At 52.5% G+C, this 26,097-nt stretch overlaps 1 protein-coding gene across 2 annotated transcripts in view; it reads left to right on the forward strand.

Annotated features, from left to right (window-relative positions):
- The window catches only part of RBP1 (retinol binding protein 1), a 36,421-nt gene extending 10,832 nt beyond the window's left edge, over positions 1-25,589 (forward strand). The window contains exons 1-4 of one of the 2 annotated variants that reach the window (XM_040636753.1): positions 885-1,168; positions 1,701-1,879; positions 23,432-23,533; positions 25,346-25,589. In XM_040636753.1, coding sequence (XP_040492687.1) covers positions 1,096-1,168; positions 1,701-1,879; positions 23,432-23,533; positions 25,346-25,399 — 408 coding nt within the window. In that variant the 5' untranslated portion in view covers positions 885-1,095 and the 3' untranslated portion in view covers positions 25,400-25,589. Of the gene's footprint in view, positions 1-884; positions 1,169-1,700; positions 1,880-23,431; positions 23,534-25,345 lie in introns of those variants that run through there. The other variant, XM_040636752.1, reaches the window with a different exon arrangement.
- The last annotated feature ends 508 nt before the right edge of the window (positions 25,590-26,097 follow it).

A 26,097-nucleotide genomic window follows, 5' to 3' on the forward strand; every position in this document is an offset into this window, starting at 1 on the left:
GTCATCTAGGCTTTGATTTGTGCAAAAAGCAATTTATAAGAGACATTTTGTCCTTAATAGAGGGTCAAAAAGTCAACCCACATGATTATGTCATCTCCTTACTGACAAGGCAGAGGTTTTAAAGCACTATGACATACCCACCAGGTGGGAAAGGAAATGTGATCAAAGATCTTCATTGTGGAACTGCTTCTAATAGCAGAGGATTGGAAACAACACAAATGTCCATCAGTGGTGGATAAGCTAGATAAACAATGGAACACCTTGCAAAAGAATGACATTTTCTATGTACAGAAATAGGTCTCCAGAATATATTAAGGAAAAAAGCTAAGCGCAGAACACTGCGGAGTACTGCACGGCCTTTAGATGAGAGGGAAGGGTCAGAAATCACCGGTGTATCCATCATTGCTTACATTTGCATGAAGCCGGGGATCTCAAACTTCACTGTGTCTCAGAACCACCCAGACGGCCTTTTTAGCCATACTTACTTCAAACAACATCAACCTCGCTTTCAGTTGAGGGAGGGATGTGGAAAGTACCCACTTTTCTTGCTCAGAGTGCAACTGCCCAGCTTTCCTGACCCTGGGCCGCCCACCAGCCCGACTGAGCCACGGGGCGCGGGGCTTGAGACAAAGGCCAGTAAGTGGCCTCTTTCCTAATGACTCCAGCAAACGCCAGGAGACTGTTTCTTAACCCTGGAGCGGCTGGTGAGTGCGAGAAGTTCAAGGTGTTGGAAGGAATCCCGCAGGAACCAAGGAGTTGGGGCCAACAAAGCACCCCCCCCATCTCCTCCTTCACTGGGAGGCGACCTGAAGGTCTGAATGAAGGTGGCCGCGGGCCAGGGACAAACCTGGCCCTCAAACAACTCCCCGCCCCGCCCCCGCGAAGGGGGAGGAGCGACGGCTGCGAGTGAGCCTCCCGCGGGCTTTGTGCGCGCCTGAAATCCAGCTGTCGCCGCCCCGCAGAGCCCCCTGCCCCCGGAGGGCGCACATTTCCGGGCCGCCCACCACCCGGATCGCGTCGGGAGCCGTTGCGCCCGCAGAACCCAGAGCTGCTCCTCCCCGCTCCGTGGCCGTCCTGCCCCAGTAGCCCCCCGAAATGCCGGTCGACTTCACCGGGTACTGGAAGATGTTGGCCAACGAGAATTTCGAGGAGTACCTGCGCGCCCTCGGTAAGCAGCTGCCCGCCGCGCTCGGCCCGGGGCGCCCGGGCCAGCCGCTCGAGGACGAGCGGTGGGCTCCCCGGAGCCCTCCCGAGCCCGCGGCCCGCCTGCCGCCGCTGGGGCCAGCCTTCGTGCGCCGGGCAGCGAAAGGGCCTCGGCCGCCAAGGCTCCGAGGGTGGCCAACAGGCTGCCAACTGGGAGGGTGGGTGTTGTTAGAGCTAATTAGTGGTAAACATCTGATAGTTGGCTCTGGACGTGGGTAACTTCATTAGGAAAGCTGGCTTTAGTTTGTTTTCAAAGGGTCAGCATAAAGGTAGAAAACTTTGTTGCGGGGGGGGGGGGGGGGAACAAAAAGGAGAAAGAAAGAAAAAAAAAGGGCACAGAATTGGCTGCCTGCTAAGACAGCGCTAAGCGGGCAGGGAACCCCAAAGGTCCTGCCCCCAGGGAGGAGCTGGCTCCTGGGGCTCCCACTACCTTGGGGACAGTTCTCAGAATTTTCCTGCCAACTCTTTGCCCCTCTCTTCCCCGTCACCCCCTGCAGATGTCAATGTGGCCTTGCGCAAAATTGCCAACTTGCTGAAGCCAGACAAAGAGATCGTGCAGGATGGCGACCATATGATCATCCGCACGCTGAGCACTTTCAGGAACTATATCATGGACTTCCAGGTTGGGAAGGAGTTTGAGGAGGATCTGACGGGCATAGATGACCGCAAGTGCATGGTGAGGATTTGTATATCCAAGGGCATCTCCTGCCCAGGGGGCCTGACCAAAGGCTGGGCTACTTCATCTGGGAGGGGAGCGAGGACTCTTATATTTTAGGGACCAGGGATCTTCGCCCTGCCAGCTCACAAAGTTGACAGCGCAGACTCATCAAGCATACCCCTCTATCCAAACCAGATAGTCGTGGTTATGACGGTTACGGTTTGTTGAGTCTCTGCTGTGTCGAGGCACTGAGCCAGGTGCTTCACATTTGACTTCACCTAATCCTCACAGCAGCCTGTGAGGGAGGTCTGAGCGTGCCCATTTTACAGAAGAGGAGACAGTCTCAAAGAGATGAGTAACATGCCCAGAATAGCACGGCGAGGGAGGGGCTGGGCTGGAATGTCCACAAGTCTGTTGACTCTGTTCCCCTCTGCCTGTAATGTGGCCTGATGGAGGAAGGAAAGAAGAAACACAGGGAATCGTTTTCAAGTGTAAAACTTTCTATATGATCTAGCATGAAGCCACTTTAGGAAGCAGGGGACATCATGATCTCCCGGAAGCCTCTGACCTGCCCCTCCTCCTCCCCAAACTGAGACCTGGCTCCTGGCCGTCCCCTTCCCCGCCCAGTCCTCCACTGCCTGGTGAGCTTCCTTTGAACTTTGCAGCCAGCCCCTACTCAGTGGGTCAGTGCAGTGCCACTGCCTCCCAGGCTGGAGGGCTTGCTGGAGGAAGCCCTCGTGCAGGAGGGGGAGGGAAGGGAGCAGCCCATCCCCAACGGTGGGAAGCTGATGACCCGGAGACCCCAATTATCGTTTCCACAGCAAACTCTGGAAGGTCAGCCCCAAGTCTCCATCAACATTCTTGGGTCACTGGAAGGTCAGGTGCTCCCGGAATCCCTTCTAGCGTATGCTCACCCCCGGGCAGCTGCCTTGCTTATTGATAGGTGCTCCCCCTCCTTTTCCCCTCCCCCTCCGGCCATTTACCAAAGGTCTGCTGTGTGTCCTACACTGTGCCAGTTATTTTACACACAGCCCAGTGAGGGAGAGATTCGTGACCCCATAATACACAGTGACCAAGGCTCCGAGGGGGGGAAGAGACCTGCAAGAGGTAGGATTTGAACCTTAGGCCTTTGGACGTTGAAGCTCACCCTCCCGCTCTCTGCCAGGCGCCTCTCTGCTGGTCGCCTTTGCAGAAACCAGATGGTGGAGGTTTGCTGGGACTGTGGTTGAAGGGACTGGTTGAAGGGAGGCCTGGACTCCTCATCCCCCCTTGTTGATTCATCTGACAGTAGTCAGGAGTCAGTGTCTGAGTCTGCTGTTTGGCATGATGGCAGAAGAGGGAGTACCCAGCACAAGTGTCTTTGGAGAGGCCAGTGGTATTGTAGGAACGTGTCAGGTTGTGCCTTTAAAGGACATAAGGCCTCTGAATCCCCGGCGGGGCTCACAGTGGGAAAGGAGACCAGCAGACAGCATCTGCCTCGGTGAGGTGGGGCCCTGCTTTTCAGATCACTGCCCAGATCTGGCCTGCTGCATGCAGCTGTGCTGTAAGAACACGCCTTGCCCCCCGAGTACCCCAGAGTACTCTTAGGGTACTCACAGAGCATGTCAGACATCCCTATTTGTTTTGGGTCACTGCAGGCTCTGGAATGTGCTGGCTTGTACTTACTTGGCTAATCATCTTCCGTCTTGCATTCCCTCCCTCAGCCGATAGTGCGTGAAACATTAATTGATCACCTAGTCATACTCGCTAGTGCTCATCGAGGGCGGACTGTGCACCATGTCCTGTTACATTTTATTTTAACTCACTATTCACAATACTGTTTTCAACCCCATTTTACAGATAAGAAAACCAAGGCAGGATTTCTTGTTGTGAGACGTTGGGGAAGAGAAGTGGCAGAGGGAGGATTCGCATTTTGTCTGTCAGCTGCAGAGTCCCGGCCGTTAACCACTGCCCCGTACCTGCCGCTGTCCTCCCACGCCCGTCCTCCCACGCCCGTCGCTGCCCCAGGCTCGGGCACGTGCAGGAGAACGTTGCAGTCCCTGGTGTCCAGGAACTCAGTCTTTGTGGTGGAGATAGACACACAAACAGTCAGAGCATCGTGCGATCAGGGGTGACAAAGGGAAGTACCCAGAGGAGGGGATCCCAGAAGGACTTCTGGAGGAGGTGACGTCTACACAAGACAAAAGGGGTAGAAGGGAGGGTTTCAGACACAAAGGAAGGGGCACATGGCCGCCTTCTTTTCTCAGCCCAGCAGTAGGACATTAGGACGACCCAGGTGACCAGATTGGGGAGCCCAGCAGCCAGGCAAACCAGATGGGATTAGACTAGGACTCATGGTCACCTTTGCTGTCGCAGGACTCAGTGCGGTCCTCTGTCAAGTATATGGCACTCCCTTACCTCGCTGTTGCTGTTGGGGGGCTGGACGGCCCCTCTGCTCTGGCCTCCCCTTGGCCCTTCGCATTGCAGAGAAGCCCTTCCTTTCTGGGTTGCCAACTGACTGGAGGCCTACAGGGAAGAGCATGGCAGGGGCGGGGGGTGTAGGATAATAGAATTACAGCAACTGTCCTGCTGGAGGCTTGCAAATGCAGAGCAGCTGCCTGCCAAGAGGCCACAGTGGCTCAGGTCTCTAGGGCCCCGGGGGGTCCTGGGCGAGGCAGTTGCCAGAGATAACTCTCACCGCTGCCCCTTCTGCTCCACACACTCTGCACCCACCAGCCAGAAGCAGCGGCCAGGAGGAGGCCAGTCTGTTCTCAGCACCAGCCTGGCTGCATTCTAAGCTTCCTTCCCAGACCCTTACAAGGGTCTCATTTCTCACCTGGAATCATCCATTCATCTGTTCTGTTCATGCCTTTCTTGGTCCCACAAGCATTTCATGGTGCTCACTCTATCTTTGCAACCCCTGTATTACTGAGATGATTGCACAAGATTCCTGACCTCAAAGAGCTCAGTGCAGCGGGGAGGCTGGTCACACCGTGATTGCTATGTGGATGGGGGCAGGACAGCCAGAGGAGGACCCCCTACTGGGTCTGGGAGGTCAGGGAAGGTTCCCGCAGGAAGTAGTCTTAACTGTAGCTTGAAGGACAGACAGGAAATAGTCAGGCAAACAGAAAGGGGACAAGAGGAAGGCCAAGGCCAAGAGAACAGCAGTTGGTAAATGCTATTTCAGACCTGTCCCACCCCAGGCTCTGGGTTCAGCCCTGGGAACCCCGAGGCAGCAAGGCCTCCCGGAGCACCCAGGCCAGTGGAGGAGACGGTCGCAGCCTCAGGCCATTTTCTTCAGTGATGGAAGCACAGTGGGCTGAGGAGCATGGGGCGGAGCAGTGAGGAGGCAGCCGTCATCGAAGTTGCCCAGTTGAGGGGGGCCTTGAAAGACCAGCAAGAATTAGGGCAGATGTGGAGAAGGGATAAGAGCATTCCAGGCCAAGGGAACCATAGGCACAAAGGCCCAGGGGTCGGAAAAGGCCTGGTTGGGAGAGGGTTTTGGAGGTGAGCAAGGGGCCGTCCACAAAGACTGGAGTGCGAGGTGTGGCTGGGGAAGATGGGAGTGATGAGGACCCAGCAGGGAGCCTGGATGTGGCTCCCACCGGCTGCAGGGACCCCTGGCCAGGAGATGCGTAGTCAGACTGACATCCTTCCCCAGAGGGCCCAGGGGCTTGCTGGCTCAGTGACCTCTGATTCCGCCCCTTCTATGGGAACATTATCTGTGCTCTAGAACTGCAGCCAGGAGGTGAAATCTGGCCTGCAGATGTGTTACGTTTGGCCTGCACAATGTTTGAAAAATTTCAGAGCTAGTTGCCAATGATTGCCAAAGATTGCAAGATTTCATAGAAAATCCATACTTCTGGCTGTTCTTACCAACAAAATCAAGATTGCTGAAAACACTGGGTGCCCATTTCTTCCACCCTGGGTGCTGCGTGGGCCCCTGGGACGCTGTCACAGTGCTCCCTTTAGACAGGACGTTCTCCAGCTCCCTGCAGGTCTCACCCCACCCCGTTACCTGAGGGCAGGGATCAAGTGGCCATTGTCTTTGTTTGCCCCTTAGAGTGGTGGGTCCCGGAGCCGACAAGAACTAGGTAGAGACACAAATTCTCCAGCCACAGTCCTGGCCCGCTGAATCAGCCACTCTGGGAGCAGGACTGGCGGTCTGGGGTTCAAATAAGCACTCCCCACGGCTCTGATACTGCTGAAGCTTGGGAACCGCTGCCCTGGAGGAAAGAAACATCTCTGCGCGCCTGCATCTCCATAGACAGTGGGGAAACCAGAACGTCCGCTGTAGAGGGCTACGTGCCACTGGCTGCCTGGGGCCGGTCATCTGACCCCCGTGGGTATTGCCATCCGTGCCCAGAGCCACTAGGAATGGCTCTCCGGTCTCCCCTCCCCAGGCCAAGGGCTGGGGGCGCAGATCCGTGTGTCCCAGGACCTTTCAGCTCACATTTCCCAGTCTGTCTGATTAAGACTTGCCGTGCCCCGCAAGCAGCAGGGGCTGTCATTTTGGTGGAAATATGTGAAGACCGGTGTGGCTTTGCCCCGCGTGCCCTCCTGCTCGCCTTTGTCCAGCACGCCCAGGCCGGGTTTGAGACCCATATCACATATTACATCTAGCACGTGTAGCTTTGGCAGGGTGGGGGAGCTTGAATGAGGAAGGTGCTCCTCAACTTCAGGTAGTGTTCCCCAGGCCCGGCCAGGGAATCCCTGGAGTGAGGAATGATGGGGTTCTTTGTTCCCAGCTCTCCCCACAGGAGCCGCAGCTGTGCTAAAACGCAGCCTCGGTCAGCAGTCACAGCCCTGGGCCCGGCTCTGCTCCGCGGGGGCAGAAGGGCCATTTGTCATCCCGCCACGGACACAGGGTCACGTTTTCCCTGGAGGGGGCACCTTTGTTCGCGTGGGAGCCTGGCGCCTCCCCCCTGGCTGCGGCTTCTCCTTCGCATCCAGCCGTGAACTCAGGATGACCCCTTCCACAGAGCCTCCCTGCCGCTCTCCCAGCCCTCCGCCCCTCCGCCCCTCCGTCGCTCTCTTTGTTTTTATTGTAAAAGGAAAAAAGGAATTCAAATAGCACAGGAGAGAGTGGACTGCAAAGGAAAGGGCCCCTTCCCCCACTTGGCCTCATTCCCACTCCCCAGAGGTTATCGCTGCTACTGATTTTGTGGGTCTGCTGGAACTCTCCCTCGAATATAGAAGCTGTCTATCTATCGATCAGTTTTAAAAAAGGAGAGAAAGAAATCCACTCCTTGGTGCGTTGTTTTCTCACTCAGTGCTACATCTTGGGCATCTTTCCATATCAGTGTTTATAGATTTTCTGAATTCTCTCTCTTTTAACCATGTGTTTCCTTCCCTTCCCACCCTGCCTTCCTTCCTCCCATCCCCCATCCATCCCTCCATCCATCCCCCCATGCATCCATCCATCCATCCCCCATCCCTCCATCCATCCCCCCATGCATCCATCCATCCCCCCATGCATCCATCTAATTATATACGGTAGTGCATGAAATCCACCAAATTGCTGTTAACACTTTGGTCTAAACTCTTGCCAGCTTTCTGATCCTGTTCTTGACTCATTAATGGATTTTTGCTGGTTCGTATTTTTTAAAAACCACAAGGCCGAGGGCAGAACTAACCCCCGGGCCACCAAGCCATGAATGCTCTCAGATTTGGGGGCCTCCGGAGGGCCGCAGATCAGGCCCCCAGACCTCCGCTGGGTCCTTTCCAGAAGGGAAACAGGGAGTCTCTTTCATGTCTTAGCTAAAGTTCCCCGACCTTTGAAATCGGTGTCAGCAGCATGCTTTTGAGGATTACAAAAAGAATTAAAGCAACCCAAATAAAATGCACAAAGTAGCTTTCAAGAATCACACTGTTGTGTTAAGTTTTGTTTTTTGTTAGGCAGGAACAAAGGAAAATACCATGCACTAAATCCTTACCAAGAGCCAGGCCTGTAGCAAATGGCTTTAGCACTTCGCCTCTTTTGGTCTCCACAACAAATGCTGTTCTATAAGTGTCATTGTGCCCGTTTTGCAGATGAGACTCTGAGGCTCAGAGAGGTGAAGAGCCTTTTTAGGCCCGGGTCCCCCAGCCAGCTGGTGGCAGAGGAAGGATTTTAACTGGTCTATTTCTAAAGCGTTCTATTACAAGGTCTCCCGAAGGGCTCCGCTGAGGGCCAGCACCTCAGTTCCTTACTGTGAGCCCAGCGCCCCCCAAGAGGTGAGCACAGAGTACTGACAAGGCCTGAGGTGTCGAGAGGCGTGCTGGTATTAGAGTCAGGGTTTGAATCCTCCTCCATCACCCAACTGACAGTGACCTTAAATGACTGGATACAGTGTCTCTGTCTTTACATCTGTGAAATGGGCGTCATGGTTGCTGCTCTGCCTGTCTCACAAGGCAAATTCTGAGGACTATAGAGATCGTCTAGGGGACAGTGCCTTGTGAAGCCACAATACTGTGTGCAGCAAGGGGCCAAAAGCCCTTCCGATGCCTTAGACTGGGGCAAAGTAATCACAATGGCCAGGTGACAGTTGGGGCAGTTACCCCTGTTTGTTTTTCTGACCACCCACCCAAAAAAGCATCTCCTGTTCTGCTGGGAGTTACACCCCCACTCACCTGGGGTCTGGAGGAACTGCAAATCACGGTACACTGTCTCTTGGGGGATGAGCACCTTAAGCCAGGGTGATGACAGTGTCCCATGACCTGTCACATGGTTGTACATGTGACCTAATCTCACCCTTTCCTGGGATTTAATTGAGGGACCCTGGCAGAGACCTGTGTTGTAGTCCCTCTCAAGTTCATAAGTGCGGGATGTAAAGTGCCATGCCACGTCGCATGGCTGCATGGGGAAATCCAGCAGAAGGGAAAGAGAAGATGAGACCAGCAGAGAAGCAGAAATGAAAGAGAGAGAAACTGTGATGCTGGGGGTTTGCTGGAGCCCCTGACACTGGCCCATCTCCAGGACTCTCCGTGTGCTTGAGCCAGCCAAGGCATTCCCTTTCTTTCGTCTTCCGCTCTTTGAACTACTTTCCTGTCACTTGCATCTAAAAACATCCTCAGGGGGCGCCTGGGTGGCACAGCGGTTGAGCGTCTGCCTTCGGCTCAGGGCGTGATCCCATCTTTCTGGGATCGAGCCCCACATCAGGCTCCTCCGCTATGAGCCTGCTTCTTCCCCTCCCACTCCCCCTGCTTGTGTTCCCTCTCTCGCTGGCTGTCTCTGTCTCTGTCGAATAAATAAATAAAATCTTTAAAAAAATAAAATAAAATAAAAACATCCTCAGACCTTCAGAGTCCGCAGATCATGAGTTAAGAATTGCATCAGTAGGGGCGCCTGGGTGGCACAGCGGTTGAGCGTCTGCCCTTTGGCTCAGGTCATGTTCCCAGGGTCCTGGGATCGAGCCCTGCATCGGGCTCCGTGCTCCGTGGGGAGGCTGCTTCTCCCTCCCCCTTTCAATATAATCTCAATGTCAGAATAATAGGTCAAATATAAATTGTTGTTTCAGGCTCAGATTAGAATATTGCATCAGTAGGGGCGCCTGGGTGGCTCAGTCGGTTAAGCATCTGCCTTCAGCTCAGGTCATGATCCCAGAGTCCCAGAATCAAGTCCCGCACTGGGCTCCCTGCTCAGCGGGGAGTCTGCTTCTCCCTCTGCCCTTCACCCTGCTTGTGCTCTCTCTCTCTCACTCACTCACTCTCTCTCTCAAATGAATAAATAAAATGAAAAAAAAAAAAAAAGAAATTGCATCAATAATTAGAGTTGTAGTTCTAAAACTTGAGCTGCCCACCCCCTGGGTTTCCCAATTCCGAAGGTCTGGAGTGGACCCAAGAACGGGTTTTTCTGTTGAGTTCCCAGATGATGCTGATGCTGCTGGTTCAAAGACCATGCTTTTGATAACTACTAAGAAAGAAAAAAGAGGAAGTGGGCTGGCCCGTGCCCAGGATCCTGTGATGAGCTGGTTATGATTTGGCGTAATAAGCCTGTGCTGGGGGGGCACCTGGGTGGCACAGCGGTTAAGCGTCTGCCTTCGGCTCAGGGCGTGATCCCGGCATTGTGGGATCGAGCCCCACATCAGGCTCCTCCGCTATGAGCCTGCTTCTTCCTCTCCCACTCCCCCTGCTTGTGTTCCCTCTCTCGCTGGCTGTCTCTATCTCTGTCGAATAAATAAATAAAATCTTAAAAAAAAAAAAAGCCTGTGCTGGGGCTCCGGGTGCCTGGTTCTGCGGGCTGAATGAGAGCAGAGGATGCAGTCTAGTTCCTGCGGTTGGAATCTTCTTGGGGATGCCAAACTCACAGCAGCCCACGATGGTCTGCAACTGAGCTCCGAGTAAAGGATGCCAGTGGGGTGTGCAGTGTGCCCAGAGGTGCCATAGTGTGTGGGCAAGAATGGGCTACGATGGAGCACTTAGGAGCTCTGGCTTTGAGATGACCCTGGATTTGAATCTTGGGTCCACCTTCCAGCTCTGTTTCCTCACCTATAAAAAGGAGCCAGCGGTAGCAGCACGGATGGGATTGTTGTGAAAATTCAGTGTGGTGGTGAATTATTTCATTTTTCTATTGCTGTGTAACAAACCACTCCAAAGCGTAGTGCTCCCACACTCCAAGCAGTAGCAGTGGTTTATTTTGTTCATGAATCTGCAATTTGTGCAGAGCCCAAAGGGGGTGGCTGGTCCTTGTTGCGTGTCCTGCCAGCAGGGAGCTGGAGGATCCCCTTTCCCTTGGCCCTTCACACTGTCTCCTGGCTGCTTGCGCTTCCTTAGATCATGGTGGCTGGGTCCCAAGAATGACAGGGCCAAGAGAACAAGGCAAAAGGGTGAGATATTGTTGTGATCTGCCTAGCTTCTGAAGTCATAGAGCAATATTTCGCTCTATTCTATTGGTTGAAGCAGTCACAGGGCCTGGAACCAAAAGAGGTGAGTGGGCAGGAAACCCCCTCTGCCCTCCCCACAGCCATCTGGAGGCTGTAAGCTGAGGACTGTCTTCCGGGCCCCTTTGCCCCATGGAAGGCTTCTCTGGTCACCAGCCCCTGCAACACAGGTCCAGTTGCTAACCTTTCACATGGGCTTGGGGATTTCTGCCTCTTTGACTTGGAGTTGATTGAAAACTCTGACAGCAAGCACTGTGCCTGGTTCACAATAGCTTCCTCCCTGGGAAGCATTTTTGTAGCGATCTGTCGTACAGATTGAGTTGTGCTAGAGGACGCATGCGTGCACACACACGTATGCACACACACATCACCCCTCATCCTCCAAGCAGGAACCCCACGGCTCTGTCATGCTGCCTGGAATTCCAACACTACGGCACATTTATTTTGGTTAAATATCCTAAAACTTTTCTAGGTGTTTCCTTTCATAAGCAAATACCTTAGCGTGCTAGTTGTCTTTCATACAGGGATACCAATGAGTCTGTCCTTCCTTGCCCCCTGCCCCCCTTCTTTCCTGACCTGAGGGTCCAAAGACAGCAGAGGAGACTCTGGGGAAGAGCTGTATAAACCGGATGGACATAGAAGGTGCGAGGGCAGGGGTGGAGGAGACTCCCGACAGCAAAACCCACCTTGACCAGCCTTAGCAACAAAACTGGCTCTGCCTGCAGGAAATGAGGGCGGAGAAATCCCATCTGATGGTGCACAGTGAGTCAGAAAAATCATCTTGCTCTTTGTCTCACAGATCCCACTTACGTGATTATATTCCAGGAAAAGCATGCAAAAGAAAGGAAGAAAAAAGCTACATCTATTTGTACGAAGGTATTTGTTTATAGTTGCGTGGTAAGAATCCCCAGCAACCCAGCCCAAGCCACCATCCGGGGCTTCCACGCGGCAAGCTCTGTCCCAGCCCTTTACGTATATTATTTAATCCCCCAACAATCCTGGAGAGGGGGTATTATTCTCATTTTACCGACAGGGACCCTCAGGTCCCACCCGGGGTCACACTGCTGGTTACCCACAGCCCGGGGATTCAACTTCACTTCTCCCTGACCCCTGACCCTGTGTGGTTGACAGAGCTGGCTGCCTCCTGCTGGTGTTGCTAAATGCCACATAACCCCACAGGTGACTAGAGTGACTGTGGCGTTTTAATTCCATAGACCACGCGTAGCCGCATAAATGATCACTGTGAAGATAAATGAAAAGTGTTTATGGGCAACCAGTCGACGAGTTCCATAGATTCTGCTGCTTAGCATCTCTTTCCCCTTCCTCCACCCCCACTGCTCTGAATATCTCCTGCCGGTAGCAATAACAACAACAATAATAATAAATAATAAGCAACCCCCTTTGCTTTTACTCCCATGCACCAGGCTCTGCACTTTCCACGAGTTATTTCTTCCCGTGATCTCCCATCCACCATCCTCAGCACTTCAGGCCATCCTTCACATTCTAAAAAGGGAATCTGATCAGATCACCCCCTGGCCTAACCCTCAGTGCTGACAGCCAAAGGCCGGAGGGGGCTCAGGCTTTTTAGGACATAGCCGTGGCTGCGTCTCCAGCTCTGTTCCCTACCTCACTCCTTATCCTTGGCCCCATCCCACCACATGCAGGTGCCTTCACTTGCCATCCCCCTTTGCATCTCTCTGCTCACTTCCTTGGGACAAGTCCCCTGCTTCCTCCCCTGGCCAGATAAATACCCATTGGTCAAGACCAGCCCGGGCTCAACTGTTCCACCAATCTTGTCCTGACCCCCCATCCCACCTCATCCTCTCCTGCTCGCTGTCCCTCTCTGCAGCCATTGTTCCCAGAGCACCTGCGACACTTGTTAATGCATTTGAGATGGGGCCCACACTTTGCATGTCCAGTGCCTAGCACAGAGGGCTCCAATGTGTTTGTCAAATGAGTGTTAAGTAAAAATAGCAGGACCTCGAACAATATAAATGGTAGATCATATCACTGAAGATCTATTTGCCATTTAACAACAGCGTTTGTTGGGTGCTTCCCATGTGCTAGGAATTCTAGGCACTTTCTTTGCATGAATTATTTTAATCTTCACCATTGCATAAGGAAGATGCCAGAATTCTTCCTATATTGTACATGAGATGACTGAAAAGCAGAACAAAGATCACTGGTCTGAGATGGGGAGCTGCTGGAGGCAGAATTTGGATCCTGGCCTGACTCCGGATTGTTACCAGAGAGGGGTGGCATCCTTGTTATGTTAAGACTCACAGCTCTGGAACAATTTCTGTGTGAGGCTTTTGAAATCTCAGATGCAGTGTCCCCAGTGAAGTAGTGGTGTCAGGGCCAGAGGAGCGGGGTCTGCTTTGCATGTTGTTCTCTGCGGGGGAGGCTGTCCTTGGCCCAACTCCCTCTGAAGCAGGGCCTGGCACCGGGGCTGAGTCATAACCCGTGTAGCTCTGGAGCCAGACCGTCGACTCGAGTCCCATCTAAGCCACTTACAAACTGGGTGGCCTTAAGTTATTTCACCTCTCCATGCCTCTACTTGTCTGTGAAATGGGGATAATGATAAAGTCAGGAATACGTACTACTTCCTGGTGAGGAAAGCCTGCAGTCATCTAGTCTCTCAGTGGGAGCTGGTACTATTAATTCTCTCATCCTGTAAACTGTGTCCTCCAGGAGACACCTCCAAACTCTGGAGGTGGTGACGTGGGCGTCAAAGACAGTGGCCAGCCAGAGAAGAGCTGACCGAGTTACGTCAGCGGAGGTGGGCCTGCAAAGTCATGTGCCTTTCCACGGCCGTAGACAACCGGCTGGGCCAGGCCAGCCGCAGAGGGAACTACAGCTCACCAAGTATTTTCTGGGGCCACTGCTGAAATGGGTCCTTGCAGCCCCTTGTGTCATTGCATTCTGATGGCTCTTGCTCTGTGGCAGGGCTCGCCAGCCCTGCTTTTCAGGTGAAGGCATGCAGGCTCAGGAGGTGGGGTCCATTGCTCAGGGTCTCCCTGCTGGAAAGAAACAGGGATGGATTGGGGCTCAGGCCTGCATCTCTCCAAGGCTGTCATGACCCCCCTCCCCCCGAATGCCCAGCTCAGGCAGGCAAGCCGCAGTCTGGTGGCGGGGCCACACCCAGCCCCACAGCCTGCCAGGCGCTCGTGGCAGCAACAGCATCCGTGGCAGCGAGATGCTCATGTGGGAACAGTAGGCAGCCGTGGGTTCGAGTTGGGCCGAAGGGGGTTGAAACCAGGACTCGTATGCTTCCTGGCCTGTGTGGCCCTGGGCGTGATGATTAAGTCAGAAGCACACCATGGCGAACCCATTTCTATAAGGCTCATCTATGGGAGAATAAACAGCTACGTTGCCTGGGATATTTTGTCTAAAAAAATGCGTTCATTGCCCGAAAAATTATAAGAGTACCCCTAGAATGTTTTCTGCCATTTGTTCATTCATTCTACAAGTGGTAATACGCATTTTCTCCCCGTAAATTCCAAGGTGGGGGTTGGTATCCTGCCATGAGTAAAAGGCTCCCAGACCCCAAAGAGCTCTCATCTGAGAGATCCTGACCCGCTGACGAGTCCTCCTCAGTACTGAGCTAGCATCTCTTATCTTGGGGGAGCTGTTTGTTTCTGTTTGCCTTGAAAGATAAAAGAGTAGAAGAAAAAAAAGAAAGATAAAAAGTAGAAACCAGAGGCTCTTGTGAAAGGGATGAGGCCTTACTAGACTCTGCCCTGCGCAGCCCCTCCCAGCACTCTCCGGAGGGTTCCTGGGACATTGGTTCCTGGGATGGCTCCTCCCTTACTGTGCCCCCCCCCGCCCCCCCAAGGGTGGACTGGATAATAAGCTGACCCCTGGCCCTGGCTCAAGTAGCAGGCCCCTCTGCTTGCCAGATAAGCAAACATCCGGATTGTCCATTGCACCAGGTCTGGCTGATTGGAGCCACAAAGATACAAAGTGCAGGAAAAGAGAGGCTGAGTCATCTACCCAGTAACTTCTGGGGTCAGAGGTGCAGGGTCAGGCTCCATGGGGAGGATCATGCCGAGAGAGTCCGGCTGGGCAAAGCTCGTTTAGAAGCCTTCCTCATGCAGCCCTGGCCTCGCTGCATCTGTCCAGGCTATTTGCTCTGCCTGGGATTCCCTCATTCCTCTTTTCCTATTTCTTCTTCTTAACCTAACTCTCGTCGTGTTTTCTGGTGTCAATTCCAGCATAACCCCCCACATTAATTACCCCCTCCAGAAAGCCTTCCCTGACGGACCTCTGTCCCTATTTCAGAGACTGATGAGACGCCTTCTCCTTCCGCAACTACCATCACCTGCCTCTACCCAGCACTTGCCATTCTGCCGGAATTCTCCGCTTGTCTTCTCTCTCAGTCTGTGAGCTCCTTAGAGCAGGGTCCTCACCTACCTGCCTCTGTTTCCAGCACCCAAGGCTAGTGTGCAGATGTCGAACCCACAGCTGCCAAATGTTTCCTTGCACAGAACCATGCTGGAGAATCCTGCTCATTCCAAGGGTCGGCTGAGGTCAGGCAGCTGCAGAGCACAGTAGCCAAGAACATGGACTCTGGAGTCAGATCTCATCTCCCTACTATATGGCTGGGTGACCCGAAAGCCTCAGTCTCCACATCTGTAAAATGGGAGAAATGTAACTGCTCCATCAAGATATGACCCATGCTGTTTAATACCCTGCCCAGCACGTACTGAGTATTCAGCACATGTCGTAGGGTAATGATGGTGATGGTGACAATGACAGTGGTGCTCTTACCTCCACCAGGAAGCCTTCCCTGACCCTCCAGGCTGGGTTGGGGACCCACCACACAGCCCAACACACAATGCCAGTGGTGTCAATGCCAGTTTCCCTGTCTGCCTGCCCTCCAGGCTGAACTGCTCCTGGCACAGCTGGGGTCCAGCCCAGCCTTCGGGTCCCTAGATAGGCCACTCGGTCCCGGGTCCCTGGGTTGACTGAGCACAGGTCCACATGAGCCCTGTGACCTTCCCCAGCCCCATTTCCCCTCCTCCCCATCCAGAACGTTGGCCTCAGAGGGCCTTGAGCTCTCTGAGGGCTTCTTGTTATAAAATTGATCCTGGGTACTTTCCGGAATGTTTAAGGAATTTTAAAAATGACATGTCAAGATTAGTCTTAACATTTTGGTGTTTTGTTTGTCCTAAGAGTTGTTACCATTCGCTGTTGGCTCCTCCGTGGCTTTAGCAGCTCATTCTCTCATGCCCACAAAGGCCTCGTTGTGGCTTTACTGGTTTGTAGTAGTTGCTTTTAAAACAGCTTTTATGTCTCTAATTACTCATTCACATTCGAAGGCCTTATTAATTTAGTTTTAAGCTGCTTTTAGAGAGAATTGGCTTCCCCCCACCCCAGCCCCCTAATGTGCTGATTTTAGATAATCACCAGCCTCCTAGGAGTGCATCAGGAGATGAGGAGTGAGCACATCGCTCGCCTGGCCTTGCCTCATGGGCTGCGAGGGGACTTGTCTGCCAGAAAGAACTGGATTCAAGTAATGGCTCAGCCCGTAACCCCTAGGAGACTTAGGCTGCTCACCTAACGAAGTCGAACACTAAGTCTAATTTCTGTCAGCTCTGAAGCTTGAAGTTCAAGTGAAACACAAGTACCTGGCACTTGACAGGTTCTCTGTTACCTTCCCTGACCTTCTCATCTGCTCACTTACTTAACACAGGCACCAGAGGCTGCGAACCTCCGTAATGTCCCAGGAACCCTCCGAGGGCGAAGCACACTTTCAAGTCAAACTCCAGGAGGCATGGCCAATTTGCATCTTTTAGCAATTCACGTCATGTACAGGAAGTGTCTACTCACTGTCTGGTTTTTCAGTCCCCCACCCCTTCCAAAATCTCAAGAACACAGGCTTTGGAGTCAGACCTGGGTCAGTCCTGGCTCTGGCTTTTGCACACATGGCTGCCTCCCTTCTGACCTGGCTCTGGAACCATAGACACAGTGAGATTCAGTCCTAGCCATCTCCGGGAGGTGGGTCCATAAGCACAGGGCTTGCTGGAGCTGCGTGGGCAAGTGTGGAGGGGTCAGTGATCGATCCTTCCCCTGCTCATTGGAACGGGTGTCTGGGGCATGTAGGAGCTTTAACAACTGTCACAGATCCCTGGGAGGCAGGTTGAATCCCACTGTTTGTAGACCATGCCAGGCCACTGCCAAGAGATGCGTCCATTTAGTGGGAATGGTCTGTCACTCCCAGTACAGGTCATCTGCAAGGGGCAAGGGGGCCTCAGGACCTCTGGGACGTGCTTCCTAAGGCTGCCTGGTTTTCTGTGTCACTGGTCCCCATGCAGCAGTGCCAGCTGGGGTTTCTAAGTGGTCAGGGGAGCTGGATAATGCCTTTTGAAGTGACAGTTCCTTGTCTGAGTGATGCAAAGCTGTCTTCACTCATCTGTAGGCGCATGCCTTTCTGGGAAAGCTGCTGACAAGGCCAAAGTGTTAGAGGTTATTTGTTTTTAATAGAAAAGTTAGACTGACTTCACTTTACAACCCACCGCCCTGGGCTCCAGTCCTTTTGCAGAACTGCAGGTCTCTGCGGTGAGGATTACTTAGGAAAAGAATTGAAGGGACAGTCAATTAAGCACCTACCTTCAGCTCAGGTCATGACCCCGGGGTCCTGGAATCAAGTCCCGAGTCAGGCTTCTTGCTCAGCAGGGAGTCTGCTTCTCCCTCTGCCAGCTGCTCCCCCTGCTTGTGTGCTCTCTGTCTTTCTCTCTCTGAGACAAATAAATAAACAAAATCATAAAAAAATAAAATAAAAGAAGAAAGGAACTAAAGGTGGCTAGACTCCCCCTTCTCCTTGGAATTGTCTGGGCTTCGTTTCCAAGGTGGAGTCCCAGAGCCCGTGGTGGGGGTGGAGGCAGCACTGCCTGTCCTCGTCCACCTTAGTCCCCACAGGTGTCTCCCTCCCCATGCCACTTGGAAAGCATCTGGTACATTCTTTTGCCTCAAATTCCCCCATTAGACTCTGGCTAAATGCGTTAAGCAGTAGTGAGTGTCTGAGCTGGGAAACTGGGTTGAACGACCTCTTCAAAACCCTTGCAGACATGGCATTCACAGGGCAAGTGAATCCTTGTCCTAGATGTCCCTGCTCCTGGTCCAGCGAAGGTGGCTGACTCTTACTGCAGGAGGAGGTCACAAGATGAGTTGTTCGGTGCTGGGGAAGGTTGTCATCAGGGGTTATCAGAAGCAAACAAGGGACCGTTGTTTCTTACCTGGTCTCCTTCCAACATTACTTCTTTCCTATTTCCCCTCATCTGTTCTTAGGTCATCCTCCTCCTCCTCCCCGACTCCCCACCCCTCTTTTCTGTTCTTAGGACAAATCTGATTCTCCGGGGAATGGCTGGTTTATTCCCACAGGATACAAAGCTTAAAAAAACTCCATGCCCACTGAAAGTGGATATGGGATAGCCAAGTGAGAGAACCAAATCACCTTTTTGGAGCCATCGCTGCTATCAGTGGGAAGTCTCCAAATGGATCTTCTGCTGAAAAGCTAGTTGGGCTTTAAGGACGGGGACATTGCAGTGCTCCGGGGTGCCCAGCTCAGCAGGCAGCCCCTGCAAGGTCTCCTCTTGGGTCTGGGTCCAAGACTCCTGGAAGGGAAGGAGCTTCTGAAACATTTAGCCACAGTGTCCTGTCCATCAGTTCCTCACAAACCTCCAACTCAGATAAAGATTTTAGTTACAGTTCAACTTGGACCAGCAAATGCCCTCCCTATCTAAGCTCCGGATGTCTTGATTACTATGCCTTAGTGCCTCATATGCCAGCCCTATGCATTTTATGTAGTTTTTCCCTCATCTTCAGCACAACTTAGTAAAGTAGGTCTTTTGGTTGTCTAATGCCACATAGCAAACCATCCCAAACCTAATAACTGAAAAGGGCAACCACGCATTCCCATGATTCTGTGGGGTGATTGGGCAGCTCTACAGGTCCACGTAACTGCATGTAGCTAAGGCTCGGCTGGGGTGCCTCAGTTCTCGTGCAGTAACCTCTCTCTTGTCCTCCAAGCTTCTCCCCCTGGCCTTTCTCCCCAGTAGAATAGGCTGGCCCTCCTCGAAGCACAGCAACTCTGTTCCCAAGGGGTAGGGGGTTCTGAGAGACCAAGCCCGCAGCGTACAGGTGCTTATAAAGGTGCTGCTTGCATCACGTCCCATTGGCTAAAGCAAGCCACACGGCCAAGGCCAGGGTCAGTGTAGGAGGGGACTTCACAAGGGTGTGACTATGTGACCCCGGGGGGCCACCCATGAAACAGTCAGCCACAATACAAACATTAATCCTCTTTCGTAGATGGGGTGCCTCCCACTGCCTGGAGTCATTCCTCATACTAGTGACAGAGGTCCCAGGTCTGGTGGCTCCAAGGAACATGTTCTTTGCTGACAGGACCGGGCCAGCCTGATGCAGATGGAGGGAGTACAGTGAGAGGGAGCAGGTACCAGCACCCCGGCACAAATGATGGCTCACCTTCCAGCCCTCTTCAGCCTGGAGGACAGCCTGGCAGTTGCCCCGGTCCGCAGGGTGCGGGCCCTCCCTGATGGTTCCACCCAGCAGATCGGAGCCATGGGGCTGTGTGCAGGGGCAGGCGCACTGGCAGGCATTGGAACCATGCTGCAGGCCACAGTCTCAGTTTGTAGACCACACTGTGGCCCCGTCTATCCCCCGGCCTTGTTCTTCCCTCTTCTTAAGCCCAGGACAGATTTTATAGCTGGCTTGCTTGTCCTTACTCACTGTGTTTGGAATGCCTTCCCACTTAAATAGAAAGGAAAAAAACTGGTTTATGTTTCCTGTGAGAATGAGCAGGTCTCCCAGGCACTGCAGCCACTGGGCTTCCCCTAATCCCTGGGCCAACCATGCTGTAAGCACCTGGCACTTTTCTGTCTGCCCTTTAGGACCCATCTCTGGCTCCCAGCACCCACGCCCAACGATGGTTGATTGAACTGAAAGGTGTTCTCCTGGAGGCTGCTCAGAGTCTCAGCATAATGCCCACGTGTCTCTGCAAACCCGAGTCTTCAGCAGACATCCCTGGGTGCCCCGCCCTAGGCTGGGAAACATGGGGCACAGAGTCATGCAAGGCTCATGTTCCAGCCCACATTCTTTCCTTGTTAGGTGGGCAACCTTGAGAAAGTCACCTAATGTCTCTGAGCTCAGCCTCAGAGATTATTCTTGTCTCTGTTCTAACTCAACCAAGGTCAGAGTCAATAGGAACTTGAGGTTGAGAAAGTGCCTCTCTTGGAAACTGCCATAGCATTTGTGTGTTAGGGATCCTTCTCTTAAAGGGACCTGATTATAGGGCTCTAAGAAAGGGTCCTCTATAACCGAAGATCCTTCCACCCACTCCCTATATCCCTCCATCTCTCAGGATGCCTGAAATTCTGCTATCCATCATTCTTTTGGTAAGGTGTTTTATTACTTATATCCAAATGGTCCCCATTAAAAGATGTCAAATGATCTGGAAAGGGTAACATGTTAGTTCAGGAGCAAAGCCTACTTTACCATTAATGAACATCACTTTCAAGCTTCATGCCCTGACATTGGTGTTAGAAGGTAAACAGGTGTGAGCTTTCTGGGGATCAAGCTGGCAATACTTATCAAAAGCCTTAAAAATATGCATACTCTTTAATGCAACAATTCTTCCTCTGTAAATTTATTCTAAGAACATGATGTGTTCAGGGGCACCCGGTGGCTCGGTCGGTTAAACATCCCCCAACTCTTGATTTCGGCTCAGATCACGATCTCAGGGTCGTGGGGTCGAGCATCACGTGGGGCTTTGTGCTGGGCGTGGAGCCTGCTTGGGATTCTCTCTCTCCTTCACCCTCTGCCCCTCCTGCCTAAAAAAAAAGAACAAGATGTGTTCAAAACTGTGTGTGCCAGGCAGTCTTGCTTATAATAGCACAGAATAAATAACCTAAATGCCCAAGAATACGGAATGAGCGAAGTAATAGTGTGCACATACAATGAAATACTAGCGGGCTTGGCCTCGTGGTCCTGTGACCGGTGCAGTCACACAGGCCACAGCGCAGGAAGGGCCCCTCACTTGGTTGAATGCTCTGCTGTCACCATCTTAAAATCCCGAATCATTTTTTTAAAAGGAGGCCCTCGTTTTCATTTTGTACCGGGCCCCACAGATTATGCAGCCATTTCCTGAATTTTATGTAACAACTAAAATAATGCTTATGCAGAATATTTATTGAAGTGGAAAATTGCTTCTATTAAATGAAGAAACTAGGGTACAAAACCATTAATGATGTAATCCTAATTTTTTTAAAACAGAAATATATATATATATATTAATAGAACAAAAGACTGGACATAAATACATCAAGATGTCTGAGTAATTATCTCTGAAGAAGCATGATTACAGGTATTCTTTTTCTTACTGTGCTCTTCTTTGTGCGTTTCTTGTATTTTCCAGCACAGAAGGCATGAATATGCTTATTGACTCTAACATATCTGGCAGAGGCAGAAGTGTGTATATTGTAACTGGGAACCAGCAATCCTCTCCTGGCCTCTGATGGGGTCTGGAGCCCTTAATATGCAGAGTAGACTTCTGGATAAACACACAAAGAGAAGTGCAGTTGATGAGGAAGCCGAGTATTCCGACAAGCTCCTTGAAGTCGAGGAATGTCCGATCTCTCAGTCCCCACGTCCCTCTGCGGACCTCGCATGGACAAGGCACCCAGAGAATGGGCATCTTGTCTCGTGGCTTGACTCATTAGTGGTCTTTGCCCGTGACACACCTCATCCAACATCCTTCGTTACGTTCTGATTTGGAAGTGGGAACTTCTTTCTAGCTGGGGGCCGGGCATGTGCCCTGAGCCATCTCTAGATCCCAGAAAGGAATGTCCCCACCCCAAGTCCTGTGCTGTGTCTCCCTCTGGAAACAGGCTCCAGGACCAGAGGTCGGATGATTCCGCTCACGGCCGGCTCCACCTGGCGCCCTGTGTTCCATTGCAGGCTGCATCCCAACAGCAGAGGGCAGCAGTCATCCGCAGGCCCCGCAGGGAGACCGAGGCGTGGGAGAAGGAGGCGGTCCTCCTACAGGGAGTGCCCCCGCTCTGTCCATACCTGCTTCCCAGATTTCTCCTTCTCTGCTGAATCTGTATTAGGCTGTTGCTGACTGTCCCGACTGTCCAAACGTGTGTGGGAACACAAGGATCCTAGAACCTTACCATTGTAGAGCCAAGGCCTCCAAGTTAATGGCCTCTGGACCCCTCCTATGATAGAGGGGAACACCAGGGCCCAGAGAAGGGGTGGACTTGCCTAGAGCCACACAGTGAACAGATGCAGACAGAGTCCTAACTGCTACAGTGGGGAGACAGGGCTCATAACGTGGAACTGCCACATATGGAAAGGCTGTTCAAGGCGAGGAGGGTAGCTGCAAAGAGGGAACTTGCCTTCTGCACCTGCACATAGGTCCCGGTCCAGACCATGGGTTTCTGGACTGTCTTGCCTCTGAATTCCAACACTTGAGCCCTGTATTTCTGAGTGAGCCCTTGCCACTCCAATAAGACCATGAAGTCTCCCATGGGCATAGGCTGAGCCCTGTGGCTTCCCTCCTCCTGCTGTCTGTCTTCCCTTCAGCAAGCCCAGCACCTGGGCAGGGCACAAAGTGCTCAGGGAAGATGAGAGGGCTCGAGGGTGGGGAGTGGGGTAGCAGCGAGCACCAGCCGGGCAGTGGGAGCTTCCTCCTCGTTCTCCTGTGGTTCCCTGGAGCCCACCTGGGGAGCTTCCGGAGCATGCCTGATGCTGTCCTATCTCTGTGCCTTCATCTTGTGCTGATCCACTGAAAACCGCTCCCCCCCACCCCGTACCTCCTTTCCTCTGCTTTGGTTCCATTCTCCTCTCCTTCAGGGCCCAGCCCTGTTGCCTCCTCCCAGAGCTTCCCCTCCCCTGGCTCTCCTCTGGGATCCCACAGCATCTGGTCTGTAACTCTGGTGACACTGGACACCTAGGAAAGCAGTGTAGCCTAAGTGGGGAGGAGGGCTTCGAAGGCCCACAGATCTGTGTTCTGACCCGACTCTGTCATTGGCCACCTGGGTGAACTTGGCCAGTCCCTCATCCTACTCTGTAAAACAGAGAAGCTAATCCGTGGTTCAAAAGGACAGTCACGAGGATTTAGAGACTGCACAGAGATGCCTGGAAGAGCTGCATTTGTACCTACAGTTGGTTATTTGTATCTAAGGTCATTCTCCATGAGATGGAAAGCTCTTTGAGTATAAGCTCGAGTCTTTTAGGTGTCCTAAGACTTTGCAAAGGTTGAAACAATGGAAGGAAGGAAAGAAGAAAGGAAGGAAGGAAGGGAGGGAGGAAGGAAAGGTCTGGAAACTGGACAGGGTACTCTGAGAAGTCAACCTCACCTGCAAGATGCAGGACGGTAGCCCTCTCTCTGCCCACCTGCTGTGCACTCAGCCCTCCTGAAGCCCCTCCTCCCTTCCCAGCCCCCTACTTGGCCTCAGCTCTGAGATCCCCACCCTAATGGCCTTTTCTCTCCCAATGACCCCTTTAAGTGAAATTTAGGAAGGTTTTTGTAAATTGTAAAACTGATTTGCACACTGTGATAAGAGCACATGGTGGACAGAGTTAGGCTGCAAGTTTTCTGTAATGAAATTGACTTGAGTGCTTCCTGGGTTATCAAGGTTGGGGCTGCCCCTCCCCCAGCCCCGAGGGGCTGCTCACTCAAGACTGACCACCATGTTCTTTTGCTTGGCAGACCACGGTGAGCTGGGACGGGGACAAGCTCGAGTGTGTGCAGAAGGGTGAAAAGGAGGGACGTGGCTGGACCCAGTGGATTGAGGGTGACGAGCTGCACCTGGTAGGTTGCTGGTTTGTGGGGTGGTGGGGGACAGAGCTGGGCCCAGAGGATCTGGTCACTGTTGAGGTCCGATGGACCTTGGAAGAATGCCCTGCAGCTGGGCCTTGGTTCTGCTCTGAAGCTTCTCTTCCAAGGGCCTGTAGAAGACACTTGAGTGACTTTAAAAACTGAGCAATGTTTTCAAGGTCAAGGCTGACTCAGTTACCCAGGCAGAGGCAGGAGGTGAGGAGGAGCGTCTGCTAAGCAGCAGACGTGGAGCCAAGCTCTTTTGTATCCCATGTCTCTTTCTGTTCCCCTAGCAACCCTATGGGCCAGGTACTGTTAGGGTTCCTATTTTGGACATGGGGACATGGAGGCTTACATCCAAGTTACACAGCTAGAAACTGGAAGAACTGAAATTTGCTCCCAGATGATGTCTTTGTTCATCATGCCAAGTTGTGGCAGGCTAGAACCAAGGAGAATTCTTGAAGCTTCTCTAAGACATGACCTCAACACTCTAGGTCAGGGGAGGAGAAGCCTTTCTCAGTTCAGGTGTGGGCCTCTAGCCTGGGAACTCTGGTCAAAGCCATTTCTACTCCACCCATTGTCTGGGAAAAGACACAAATCTAGAGTAAAGGTCTTAGCCCCTGGAGGGCTGAAATAACACATGTCCTCTGAAAGGAGACCTCCCATCACTCCTGCCCCTTTGGAACTCCCCAACTACCTTCCTTCTGAGAAAAAAAAACCTCCCGACTCACTGGGTACCTTTGAGTAAGTGCCTTCCTTCCGTCAGCCTCATCTACAAAATGCCATCCTACCACATGGGGTTCTGCAAAGACCAGAGTCTGTAAGAACTGTGGGCTGTGTGAGTGCTGGGAGGAGGAGGCATGACTTTCAGACGCAGCTTAGGCTAATGCGGAGAGCCGGGACTGCAGTGCATGACCTTGAGCCCGTCTTCTCCCCGGGCCTCTGTTTCCTCAACTGCAGAGCAATGAGGGATGATGATGTGATCTCCACTGGCTCTTTCTGCTCAGTAGTTCTGTGGCTCAATGCCAGAAGTTGCAAACGGAGGGCCTCGGGCCTCTTTTATTTGGCTATCAGTGAACTTCAAACTTCTTCAGGCAACAATTTAAAAATTAGGAGATGTCACATAAATACTCAGATTTCCAGGCTCCTTCAAACAAAACACTTGCAATGTGTGGTGACACTGTGCTGTCATTCCTCCTGGCATCTCTGTGGGGGCTGCCCTGTAGGCAGGGCAGGCGTTTTCTGGGCTGCATTTTAGTACTACCTGGGAGCTTTTAATAATAGCAATTCCAGCGCTCCACCCACTGCGACACTGATATAACTGGTTAGCCTGGGACCAGGCATTTTTCAGACTCCCCAGGTACTCCAACGTGCAGCTAAAGCTGGAGTCTCCGTGCTAATTTCCAGCCTTGGCCTGTGACAACCTACTGAGTCCTCTGGGGCTCAAGCCATGTGTCTGGGCCTGATTTCTTCCAGGCCTGGACACAGACTCTGTCCTGGGCTCAGGCCTGAGGTTCTTAAAGCCTTTCGGCCCATTGAGCGTAGTAAGGGAAGGGGAGGTATTAGGGGGTCCTGTTGGCCAGTTTGGAGCTACGTTTGTTTCCCAGCCAGCTCTACCACAGGGCATAGCAGAGCCCCATCTTCATGGATCTGGGTCAACTGATTTTCCAAGGAATTGGTTAATTCAAACCAACTCTTGAGGAAAAACGATAGACACTGAGTATTTTCCAAGTACTTGCCGCTGCATGCACCGAGCCCCAAGTGTGCGTTGCTCTGACCAGTGACAAGCATCTGCTTTTGTTTCAGGAGATGAGAGTGCAGGGTGTGGTCTGCAAGCAAGTATTCAAGAAGGTGCACTGAAGCTTCGGCAGACCTGGATCTCGAGGAGTGAGCGGCATGGACCCGTAGGCCAGGATCCCCTTCTTTGCGCAGCATGGGGCTGAAATGTCCAGCCGCCCCCGGGTATCCGTTAGCAGAGGCTCTCTCTTGGCTTTGTCTCTTTTCTTTTCCTTAAAACAAAGCCATCCCAATAAAAGCGATCTCTCCTCAAGACATCTGTTTTGAAGAAGCTTCAGAACCCCCCTGTGGTCACTTTTTCTCTGGGCTTCTGAGGGTAGCTTCTCCTGATGCCACCCCTGGGCAGAGGGAGAAATTCATCCATACGCCTGCAGATTTAGTCCTGACAGTGCACCTGTAAGGTCTTTCCCCAGGGGCGTAGGCTTGGGGTCAGGATGTATAACCTCACATTCAACTACACATGTAGTAAGCACCTACCATGTTACATGTCCATTCAGGGCCAAAATGTGGTGAGTGCCACAGAAGCAGGAGAAGATGCCCTCCACCCTGGGCACTTCAAGCCTAATTAAGGAGATCCAATCAAGGGGGATCTCCAGCTCCATATTGTACACATAGGAGATGCTCTAAAAATTATTTGTGAATGAGATGGAACTGGATAGAACTGCAAGCCAAAGTTAGAATGAGGTGGCCCTTAATCAAGGGCAATTACCAGTTGGATTTTATTTCAGAGGCATCACGAGCACATACTTCACCACCCCCAA

Source organism: Ursus maritimus, unplaced genomic scaffold (assembly GCF_017311325.1).
Source record: "Ursus maritimus isolate PB19 unplaced genomic scaffold, ASM1731132v1 scaffold_20, whole genome shotgun sequence".
Lineage (NCBI taxonomy): Eukaryota > Metazoa > Chordata > Mammalia > Carnivora > Ursidae > Ursus > Ursus maritimus.